The sequence below is a fragment of the Solea senegalensis genome, linkage group LG10 (assembly GCF_019176455.1).
Source record: "Solea senegalensis isolate Sse05_10M linkage group LG10, IFAPA_SoseM_1, whole genome shotgun sequence".
Taxonomy (NCBI): Eukaryota; Metazoa; Chordata; class Actinopteri; order Pleuronectiformes; family Soleidae; genus Solea; species Solea senegalensis.
The window spans coordinates 19,972,002-19,984,671 of record NC_058030.1 but is presented as its reverse complement, the minus strand read 5'-3'; the positions used below and the strand labels follow the sequence as shown (position 1 = coordinate 19,984,671).

Below are 12,670 nucleotides of genomic sequence, written 5' to 3'. Positions count from 1 at the left end.
GGAGATGTGAGCGGATCATTCAGTTCAGCTGTTGACAAAAGATCATGATGCTCGCACTTTAAAAACTGGATCCTATACTTTTATTTGCTCTTCTCCTTTTTTATCAACCTTGGATGGATCTTTTGGAGATTAAACAAGTTCCTGAGGCTCTGACTGAACGGTTCTTTGAACGGAGAAATACTTCAACTTCATCACTGAAAAGCATAGAAAGCCCTTGTTACCTGTGAGGAACTCTTGGCGCCACTGAAAGGTGGAGCCAACCACTGGTGCTACAAACTCAGGGAGGATGAAGAACAGCTTCTAGAAGATTTTTTTTTTCTTTTATCAGAACAAAGTGTGCAAGGAAAACACAGTTTTAACATAAATTGTGAAGAAAATCCAGAGACAACCTAGATAAAAATGCCTTTTGGTGGCTTAACGGGTTTGAAGGAGCAGGTTTTTAAACCTGGGACGGACGAAGTGAAGAGCTCAGTAGGCAACTCTCTAGGAAAACTGCAAAGGTGGGCTGGTTTATATGGAGATGCATGAGGTGTGACGTGTGTGAGCAGGATGTGTGATCCACACCTTTTATATAGCTTAATTATTTTATGAATGTTTTTTCTCATTTCTCACATATTGCAGAGATTAAAACAAGTGAGCAGAAAGATCTGCTGTCACAGAGTCTGGAAACAAACCATGTTCTCATAGATTTTGACATTGAATAAATATTTGATTCTCGTGCTTGCCCCACAATCCTAGAGATGTAATCACACATTTGATTTTAAGACATAATACATATTTCATATCTGATACATATTTCACATAAGCATGTGTGTGTGTGTGTGTGTGTGTGTGTCTTGATGAAGGCAGGAGATAAAGCACCAAGTAGACAATTTCCTGTAAGAATATATTTAGTGTGTCATTTACATGGGTGTATGTTATTCATGTGGAGTAGCAACGCAGTGAACACATGAAAAATTTATTATTTGCTAAAGTGATTTATATTCCTGCATTGTTCCCTCCTTCACATAAAATAAATAACGTACAAAAGCTTTACGTTGATCACAAACTTGTTGCACCAGGCGTCAAAAATATATGCATAACAATTTTGAATTTTACAATAACCACATTTATTTGACCTGTAATGCGGATTACCTCTTTAAATAATACTTTCTGCAGCCATCTATAGGCTGTTTTACAACAAGCAACTCTTTACAGGGTCATTCTTTCAAAGACAGACAAAACAGACTAAGGTTAACAGTGTACATACTCTGCTCCATCATAGCATTGTCCAGTTTGGTCATATCACTGAAGACTGTGGAGTTACTTCTTATTCCACAAAACTGAATGTGACACAATAAACCACACTATCAAAGACTGAGGAGAAAAGGGTAGGGATTGCATTTAAAAAAACAAGTCCAGCTTCTTCTGGTTTGTAGATACAGACAGACCATATTCAAATATAAAATCCAAAACAATAAAAGCAATGAAATAGCAATATAAATGTGACAATATGAGGGCATATAACATGCTATAGGAGTATACTCAATGGCTATAAAAAAGGAAAAGGAAAAGAAAAATGTACCTCTCCTCCTGCCCTCTACCAAAGAGATGAGCATTTTTTTATGTGAAGATTATGAAGTACACAGTTACAAATGTCCCCCTGCCATTTGCTCCTTAGGAAAATGGATGGTAGCAATGTAGAGGAAGAGGACCACATTGAGCTGACGGAGGACGGGCGTCCAGTGGCATCAGCACCGCGTCCTGCACCGCTGCTGGACTGCAGCTGTGGTGGTCTCCCTAAACGCTACATCATCGCCATCCTCAGTGGACTGGGATTCTGCATCTCCTTTGGCATTCGTTGTAACCTCGGTGTGGCCATTGTGGAGATGGTGAACAATAACACTGTCTATATCAATGGGACTCCAGTGCTTCAGGTATGTGGAGCTTTAGAAGACCGTATAACCCCTGGCTTACAGTGTCAGGGTGAACAGCTACATGTTTTAGCAGGAAAAGCACAGGTGTAAGTGGTTAGGTTAACGATGGCTCTGTTCAGGTAATGCAAGTCAGGACAGTGCGAAAGTGAACCAGCCTGCACTGTGAAATGGAGGACCTGTGACCCTTTAAAATGGCCGCTGTGCAAAAGGCTCATTGAATTATGTATTTCAAACTTTTTTTTTTAATGCAAAACACGTCTGAGTTTCTATCTTTCTATTAAATGGCACATACAATTCTTCATGTTCCTCTAATTTGCATCATGATCTCAATATACTTTTCATGGTAGGGCCAAGACCTTACAGTATTACAGGGGAATCCAACAGTTCATACAATAAAACACAAACACTTGGCATCAAAGGAGACAAAAGAAAAAGAAAAGAACTCAGATGTGCAGCCATCTGCCTTGACGGGTTGGGGTGAAAGGACAAAATGGGGAAGAGGGCAGAGGAAAGGTGGAGAGAGAAGAGAAAGAACAGGAACAGATGCATAGCAGTTGTATCTAATTACTCTCAGAATATGGTTGTTGTAATGAAATACGTTTTTCTTTTTTTCGCCAGAAAGCTGAATTTAACTGGGATCCAGAAACAGTGGGGCTCATCCACGGCTCGTTCTTCTGGGGCTACATTGTCACACAAATCCCCGGTGGTTTCATCTCCAACAAGCTCTCTGCCAACAGGTCACATAGTCACATACACTAAATGACATCATGACAGCCCATAAATTTACTGTAAAAATGTTGCGTATCAAGAAACCAAGACATTTCATGATAATTTACTTTTGTCTGACATTTTAATTAGCAGGTGATTAAACAGTACTGAAAACACTTCCAGTCTCACTGCACAGAAACTGGATGCTGTTGATAATGAGACAGAAACTGCAAACACTGATGCTGTTTTTTTCTTTTCATGTGGATCACAATCATTGCAGCCATGACAAAGTATCTGAAAACATAGGTTTTGTGGGAAGCTGACGAGAGTTAAAGGGTTAAATCTGTACGGTGAGGTGAGCGGGTTTGATGAAGCAGATAGGAGTCCTGTAATAAAAGCTTCACAGGAAAAGAGGACACGCCACTGACAGAGTTAATAATGAAAGATCCTACCTCTGATTTCTCTCTCCAACACCAGCCACTGGAATATTACAAGTGTCACTTACACACTGTTTCGGAAAAAGAGAAGGAAGGGGGGGATGAGGTGAAGGAGAAAAGACAGAGGGGAGCTCAGTCGTGTGGTGGTGATGAAGGAGAAACTTGTGGGTTTCAAGGGATGTATTTATCTCTGAGATGCATGAGATCTGTCTCATTATGAAACTGACTGAGATGCTTTGACTGACAGCCAATATTATACATCTATAATATAATAATAGAATATAATTCTAACAGTCAAAGCACTAAAGTGTTATTACATAACATTTTCTCTATCAAATGAAAATATTTGCTCTAGCAAAGGAATTAAAAACCATTTAATGTTTGTAGAAAAATAGTTTTTTGCCAAATTATATGAGAACAATGACACTCAATCTGCACTGAAACTAGCATATTTTTATCTTGCTAGCTTAGCCTGAAGACTATAGCTAGCTAGCTGAAGGGAACAGTGTGTTTACCAGCTGTCCAAAAAAGTCAACAAAATCACATTTAGTCTAATTTACACAACAAAATGTATGCATTCATAACACGGCAAATTATGTGGGAACACACATTAACTGATAAGATATTGTGGTACGGGCTGGTGGATTGTATTAGCATTTGAGTTGCGCCGGGGTGGTTTTAAAAAATTTGGATATTAAAAATAAAAAAAAAAACATCATTTCTGTCTCCAGGGTGTTTGGGGCGGCCATTTTCCTGACATCAGTGCTGAATATGTTCATCCCATCAGCAGCAAGAGTCCACTATGGCTGTGTCATGTTTGTTCGCATCCTGCAGGGCCTGGTGGAGGTAAGATATGGGTTTTATGAGTTTTATGTGGGAATATAGTCTGACATATTACATTCTGACGTTTTGTTAAAGCACAGCTTATTTATTACAACAAAAAACATTCAATCATCTAATGACCTAAAAATTATATTTTTCAACTTTGCCATATGGTTCCCGTGTTCAGTCTCTGACCCTTGACATCCACAACCTGTTCCTCCTAGGGTGTCACCTACCCAGCCTGCCATGGGATGTGGTCCAAATGGGCGCCACCTCTTGAACGGAGTCGACTGGCCACCACCTCATTCTGTGGTGAGTAGGGATGGGACTATAGGGTATTTTAGGTATCTTTGCACACTGCAATATTCCTTTTTCTGGATAATCATGAATGGTGAAAATTGTTAATATTTCACACGTATGACTTTAAATTGCTGTTCAGTTTACCCACATACTGTACAGTCCCGGTGATTTAAGTGCCATAGTATTGAAAAATGAAATATGAATAAGAAATAAGAAATATGAACCTTTCATAAGCTGTTTTTGTAAGATTACAACATTTTTCATAATGTAAGTTTGTTTTTGCAATGTTAGTAACATATTTTTATATAACACTGTAACACTGTAGTGATAACTGATAAATCCACATTTAAATGCTCCTAATATAACATTAAAATGGGGCTGATCAGTCCGAGCTGTGACAGAGCCTTTTTTTTTTTTTACACCGATGCCATGACAACGCATGCATCCAAACCCTCTTAACATTGTTTATTAATGAACACCGGTCACCTGTGTCATCTTCATCCATTCACCTGAATGAAGTGTCTCATGGCTTACTGTCAAAAAAACACTCTCGTTCTCCCCGCTCTATTCAAAACCACTGTATTCATGAATGTGTAGGATAATAGGAAACACATTAAAACACCTTCGCCCATCAAGACCGTGCCAATGACTCACACTCACACCAACAAAATGTAATATATAGATCCATGTACATGGTGACAGCAACATACAGACAAATGTAGTTGGGTTTGCAACCCACTTTCACCGTCATGAACATAAATTATTATAGTTACTTATCTTATTCATATTAATATGTAATCATGTACGTATAGTGCACTGATAAGAATTTTTCTCTTTTTTTCATGACAGCACAATATTGATTATACTATATGTATGTCTAAGCCCCGGCAGGCTTTGCTATAACATTTTAGTTTAATATCTTAATAAAATATTAAATGCAGAAAGAGTGATTTGAATTTAAACTGAACTACACATTTCATGTTGCTGTTGTTGAGTAACTTGCTCAACCATAGACAGAACTCTGAATCCTGGATTCATTTTGGGGGGATTTAAGAGCATTTCAGTTCTAATACAGTAATACATAATACAGTATGTAAACTTGTGAAAATCCCTCTGTAAGATCCTCTGTTATGCTAAATCTCAAAAATGTCTTTGTGAACAGGATCGTATGCAGGAGCAGTGATTGCCATGCCTTTAGCTGGAGTGCTGGTTCAGTACGTCGGCTGGCCTTCTGTCTTTTATATCTATGGTGAGTTGGATTTAAATCACATTCAAACTCATCTGATCGCTTTTCTGATGGCTAATCAATCATTTGGTTCATTTAATAAAACAGGGTGTGAGTTGCCAGGTTGTGGAATATCATCCACCTTTTTTCATTTACTCCCCACAAAGACTCTCTCATGTTGTAATTCTTAACATGTATAACTGCAGATTGACTGTTTTCTAGATAAGTACTTATTAATAATTCACCAACATTAGAACCAAAAAGAAAGGATGGATTACAGCTCATCTGTAATCCATCTGTAGAAATATTGATAACAAATTCTTAACCTTATATTTTAATTTACATGTACATGTTTACATGTAGGATGTTCATCAGATGTCGTGTCAGTAAATATCCAGTGTCCTTTAAGTGTTTTTGTTAATCCCTTACTGACACACTTTGCACAATAAGTGTTATCTGAATTGGTTTTGAGTTTGATTACAATGATTAACACTCACATATGATTCATGCTTTTGCCGAATGTGTTTTAATAAAAATCTACTCTGCTTCAGCTGTGATATTATCTTTTGATTTATCTGTGTAAATTTGCATTTTCCTGTCTGGACTCTGTGACTAATGACCAACTCATTTAATTTTAATAATGAAAATTCTTGCAGTCCACAGAAGGTCTGGGCTTGTTTTATTTTAATTAGTCAGTGCTGCCCTCAAGCTGCTCTGTGACACTTAAAAAAGCCGTCACCACTGAGATAAAGATCTTTAAGTGCACATGTATTGATTAATCTGCTATGTTGTCTCTGTCTTTGCTTTGAAAGGTGTGTTTGGGATCCTATGGTATGTTCTGTGGCTCCTGTTGGCGTATGGAAGTCCCGCTGCTCATCCGACAATCACAGACGAGGAGAGGTTGTACATTGAGACCGCTATTGGTGAAACGATGAACCAACTGAGTGCAACCGAGGTTTGTGTTCGGCCACTTGTCGGTTAAGATGGTTAAAATTCAGACACACGCGGCTTACGCTGATTTCTGTCTCTACAGAAGTTCAAGACCCCGTGGCGTCGTTTCTTCACCTCCATGCCCGTCTATGCCATCATTGTGGCTAACTTCTGCCGCAGCTGGACCTTCTACCTGCTCCTCATCAGTCAGCCGGCATATTTTGAGGAAGTTTTCGGTTTCCCCATCAGCAGGGTTTGTCTTAAACTCTCACTTCAGCAATTCACAGGACACATTATTCCTCAAAGGACTGATTTACTTAGTTGATTTCTGAATGTTTGAACTCGACAGGTGGGGCTCCTGTCTGCTGTCCCTCACATGGTGATGACGATCGTGGTCCCTATTGGGGGTCAGCTGGCTGACTATTTACGCAGCAACAAAATCATGTCTACCACTAACGTGAGGAAACTCATGAACTGTGGAGGTATGTTAAGGCGAACTCGCAATTATACTGACACTGCAAATTTCATCATGAGACAATGTGGATGGCATGACAAAAATGCCTAGCACGCTTGCAGGAAACAGACAGTGACAGCTTTGTGGAGAATATATAGTGATATGTAGGGATGAGGAGAAGCAGGTGCCACTAATGCAGGGGTGTCAAACATACGGCCCGGGGGCCAGAACCGGCCCGCCAGAGGGTCCAATCCAGCCCACAGGATGAATTTGTTAAAATTTCACACTACGATTACATTACATTACATTACATGTCATTTAGCAGACACTTTTATCCAAAGCGACTTACAATAAGTGCATTTAAACATTTGGGTACAAATAAGAGCTAGAAGTAAGTAAGAGCTTCAAGTAAACGATTATAATCTAAATCTCTTCCAGATATCTGTGACTAAATGTTTGTGCCTTTATAGATCCAGTGTGATGTGTAAATAGCACATTTAGGCACGAAATTGTTGAAATTGCACATGTTTTGTAAAAATATCCTTCATTAAATGTAAAACAAAGGGGAAAAAAACCAAGGAGTTCTTGTTGTTCATAGGTTATTATGCTATTATTTTACACATTCTCTTGTCTTGTGTTTTCCCAGGATTTGGTATGGAGGCTACTCTGCTGCTGGTGGTTGGCTTTTCTCACACTCGAGGAGTCGCCATCTCCTTCCTTGTTCTGGCCGTGGGCTTCAGTGGATTTGCCATCTCAGGTATCACCACATCATTATGTTTTGAAGCGGAACTTTGCAAGTCAGGTCTCTTTTTCGACTTTTTCTTCTACGGAGCGCCCCCTACAGTTTCGGAGTACATGACACACCCATAAACATCCATCCATTGTCTGTCGTATATACTCACAGTTTTTCTTGCCTCTGTGTTTTTCAATTCTTGCCATTTGAAAAAGCCAGGACGATGCTTACTCATGTGTCGTTTTCTCTTCCTCGCTTTCCCCAACAGCGTTTTTTTCTGCTTCTTTTTCGCCGGCTCTGCCACAATAAACATCTAAAATAATGTTAATGGGTGTGCAGTAAAGCGAGACCCGAGAATTTGCGGGACCTCCTGTTTCTGACTCCAGCTCTGTGGCCCTAATTTTGTAAGGATGGTTTTCCTGCTAACAGACAGTAATGGGGGGTGGAGAAAGCCCCCAATCTCCACGTAAAACAAGCTATTTAACCATCACAGTGACTCACAAGCTGTTATATTAGGGTTTTGTCCGTCTAAAAGTTCAACTTTTGGGGTGTCATGCATTCTAAATGTGTTTTACCTTTCCACAAACACATCACCTGAACATTTTATACATTTTTGTCATTGCAATGTAAAGCATTTCAATGTGCCTGTAGAACTGAACCATGTTCAGAATTGCTTTTCTCACCTTTCAAACTAATGAAATACTTGTTTGCTGTGTTTAGGTTTTAATGTGAATCATCTGGATATTGCTCCTCGCTATGCCAGCATCCTGATGGGTATCTCTAACGGGGTGGGAACACTGTCTGGAATGGTGTGTCCCTTGATTGTTGGAGCTTTGACTATACACAAGGTACAGCAATTGTACATTATTTTAACATGTATTTATTATTACAAGTGAGCCAATAATGTTTGTCATAGTGCACGGATCATATCAGTGGTGTGAGCTTATTTTAAGATGACATTAAAAAATAATAATAATTAAAAAAAAATTACTGTGCGAAAAATACTTTATCAGACTTACTTAAGGCTGTAATGTTGTTATCTGACATGAAAAAGTGATATCAAGCCATGCCCATTTTAAGTCATCATGACCTTGTCAATTGAAAGAAACTGAAATAATTTAATATTTGTCGCATGTAAAATATTGTGTATCATGTTTCCATTCTGGTGAAACAGAGTTTTTCTATATATAATCTTGGACCTGTAATTTACAGAGCTGCAGAATTTATTATACCCATTGCACCTGTTAAAATCCTACTGCCTTGAGCAATTCAGGGGATTTACAGCTTCTCATCAGTGGCATATCTTGGAAAGATCACTGACTCTTCTCCTCATCCTTCCTCAGACACGTCTGGAGTGGCAGAACGTCTTTGTTATTGCGTCCATGGTGCATTACACTGGGGTCATCTTCTATGCAATCTTTGCGTCAGGAGAGCAGCAGGAGTGGGCCAACCCCGAGAGCACAAGTGAGGAGAAATGTGGCATCATCGACGAGGACGAGCTGGCCGAGGAGTCAGAGCTCACCAGCGAAAACATGGTGGCTCCCAAAAAGAGTTACGGGACGACGGAAAATTCATCTGGCCGAAAACATGGCTGGAAAAAGAAGAGAGGTGTGACCATGCAAGATGAGGAGGAACACTGTGGGAATGGGGACTACCAGGAGCAGTACCAGTGAGACTGGATCCTCCCAAACGATCACATTTAGTGAAAAGGAATTTCACACCTGTGGAAATGTCAGAAGAACCGAAGGACTGCCTTTTTTTGCTCAATACAGCAGTGTAACTATAATGCACTGCAATCAAAAGACTGCAGAACAAAATATAATATAGGAACAGATATTGTAAAGGTTCAGTGTGTAATAATTAGTGACATCTAATGGTGAGACTGCAGATTGTAACAAATGGAGGAGTCCTCCACTCACTCCTACGGTGGCCTTTGCATACCAGAAAAAAGACCCTAAAACAGTCCCTTGCCTAAAATATTAAAAGGCTTATTCTAACTTTTTTTTTTTTAATTGAAAAAGATTATACACTTCTACATACATACTTATAAGAAGTAAATACAATTTATTCCAGCAAAACTTTCTAAATGTTACACACTGGATTTTGAAAGTGAAAATCTTAAAATTAAACATGAAAGGCACAACAAATTAACAAAACTAAAAAAGAATCATCCTCAAAAACAAGATCAAATCAGAACAATAATTATATTTCCCACAACCACACAGTGCATTGTAGATTAGTATCCTTACCAAAAAAAGAACGTAACCCACAGATAAAAATCCATGGACCAGCTAATGCTGTGATAATGACACATATCAGCTTTCAAACCAGACTGCACTGATCATACGCAAACATTGACTCAACTTCATGTCACGTCCTTTTTTTTATGTCAGCTATGCAACATGAATGTAATAATGGCTTTGACATCAGATGACAGTGTTAATGTTTTTTTTTTCCTTGTATGTATTTGCTGCCGAATGATTACCGCTCTGTCACTGCTTTGCTGGCTTCCCCTTTGTCTGAGCAGCGCTTAGTTCACCATCCGTTTGTGAGCCACGTCTTCCAGCGTCATTTCACCTCCATTATTTATAGCGCTCTGAGCTCATAATGGGCCAAAATGGAGGCTGAGTTCAGTGCTGACATTACTCTGTGTAGCTTTTAGTGGAACTCTATTCATTTTTTTGGTGTTTGTCCTTGTTGCAGCTCCTCCAATGTTTGACCCACGGAGTACAGTTTGTTGCTAAACAATGTAGGGTAACGGAATAGCTTTAGAAATTTACACTGTTCATTATTGCTAAAGAAGAGAATGTCAATTTTGTACAGTCAATTATTATCATATGGTGTGAGAGAGCATTGATTTGATTTGCACTTTACTTGAACACACAGGAGATGGAATGAACTACATTTCTATTCTGTATTATGATCATTTAGAAACATACAATTGTTCTGGATTACTGAGTAATGTGAATGATGTTATTCAATGTGTTATTTTGTGTATTAAAAACATATTATAAAAGGATATAATCAAATTGCAAATTGTTCAGTTGCTGTAATGTAATGTTAAAAACACACATGAAACCAGACACCTGCACCTTGGTGGATCGCAACAAGGGGCATTTGCCAGGTAGTAACAAAAAATTCATCTCTGCTTTTGGCTGCATCAAATGCATAAACAAGCTTGACCAAACCTGTGTTTAAAGGTCCACTGTGCAACATTTAGGGCACACATTTGCAGAAGTTATAAGTATATTTGGATATGTGCATAATTTGTTTAAAACAAAAGCAGTTGTTGCAGCTGAGCCAAAAGGCGAAGCTCACCTTTGGTCATGAGCGATGGCTCATCACTGAAAGAACAAGATCGTGGGTACAAGCGGCAAAAAATGGCTAAGACGGGTGACTGTAGGGAGACCTAGGGGCATACCAAGCACAAGGTGGAAAGATTATATCTCTTCACTGGCTTGGGAATGCTTGGGGATCCCCCAGTCAAAGCTGAACGATGTTGCTAGGAATCCCCCATCTCAGATCAGCGGTTGACACAAGCTGTTTGGTTGTCATAGCTTTAGAATAAGCCTTTTATATATGTGCTTTAGGCAAGGGCTTGGCTATATGTGCCACCATATTTGTACAGCAGCCTGAATGGACAAACTAGCCAGAGCATGCCCTTTGCACATGTTTATTACAGAAACAAAAATGGGGTCCTTTCTTTAGTTTCCCTGACTTGTTACAATCTGCAGTCTTTCTGTTGGATGTCTCTAATTCTTAAATGCTGGACCTTTAAGACCAACATATGCTACTTACATGGCACAGGTGCATCGATTTTTGTTCTTACATGACGGAAAGTGTTAATTTGAACCAAGGGAAGGTGCCTACTTGATTCTAAGTGGAAGATAAGGCCCCCCCGAGAGTGTACAGCAGGTTTCTGTAAGATTGTACATGCTAATGATATCGTGCTAACAGTGCTAACATGAAGAAGTGTAGCATTGTAACTGTAAATTACATGGCTATGTTTAAGAGCTGTTGTGATATTCCATCTGAGAAAAGTATTATAAACCGAAAATGTTATTTGGTTCCATCCTCGGGTGACAATAAATACCTGTATATAATAACTGTTTTACAGTATTTCAGTCTCAAATCAAGACGGCAATCCAAGGATTTTGCCTTCATCCTTGCAGCTGCAGAGAAAGAAATAAAAACATGCTGAAAATAAATAATCAAGTACTTTGTTCCTTCTACACTTTTTCCCCCTCTGTAGCTGATTTCCACTCTTGTCTGTCACAAGGGCATGATGATGTACATTCTCATTATCTTAAGCTGTCCCTAACACTGCCTGTTTTTGTTAGCATGCTTAAATTAGACATTTTTAAATATTCTGACTAAGGCTGTTTCTGTTTCCCATCACCCTGTGGTAAACATCCTTTGTCTTATCTGCTTTTTACCCTTCTGCTTCATTTTCACCACAGGACATAATTACTGGACAGGATATTCCTCATGAGTGTCAAACTCACTCCTCCAAACTACTCCCACTAGAAGAGATGAGAACTAAAAAATGTCTAAATATAACAACTTAGTAATTATCAATGAGATGTCGTGATTATTCCCTCTTACACTGTCAATGATACGTTTTCAAGGCTACAGACGTTGTTGCTGGTCATCCTGACCATTTGTCCTGACAGTGCCATCAAGTCCTCGAGAGCGTGTCTCTGATTATGTCACTTTTTTGTTTTCTTTTATTGTGTGCGTGTCACTCACAATCCTGTGAATGGAAACACTAAAGCCCAAAACCAACAGCTAATATCTGTTCTACTTTTCACAATAACAAACAGTGAGACAGATTTAAAATCGTTTGAAATCAACCTGATCCACACTCGTTAGAACTTTGACTACTGTACGTGTCTGTCTTTTCCCAGAAGCCACCGCTGTCACCTCATTCCTCACATGTTGTGTCAAACAGAGACCACATAGTCCACAAACAACCAATGGCAAAGGTTCTGTTTATTTCAAAGAGACATCTGTTGACTCAGAAGGGCCTGTGGATGGAGCAACAACCTATCAATGATTAAACTATTGTTTGTATTTTTTTTGACAAATCAAGGATCATAAAGACATTAGGGGTTTGAATTTCGGATAATCTTAGAATACACAAAG

The 12,670-nt window shown here is 39.0% G+C and overlaps 1 protein-coding gene across 1 annotated transcript; it reads left to right on the top strand.

Annotated features, from left to right (window-relative positions):
* Nucleotides 1–9,385, top strand: slc17a8 (solute carrier family 17 member 8). The gene is made up of 12 exons (XM_044036554.1): nt 1–500; nt 1,661–1,916; nt 2,535–2,653; nt 3,793–3,907; nt 4,108–4,195; nt 5,346–5,432; nt 6,221–6,363; nt 6,442–6,591; nt 6,688–6,820; nt 7,439–7,549; nt 8,246–8,373; nt 8,869–9,385. Exons 1-12 carry the CDS (start codon nt 400–402, stop codon nt 9,196–9,198), a joined length of 1,761 nt encoding a protein of 586 aa, XP_043892489.1. The 5' UTR covers nt 1–399; the 3' UTR covers nt 9,199–9,385.
* The last annotated feature ends 3,285 nt before the right edge of the window (nt 9,386–12,670 follow it).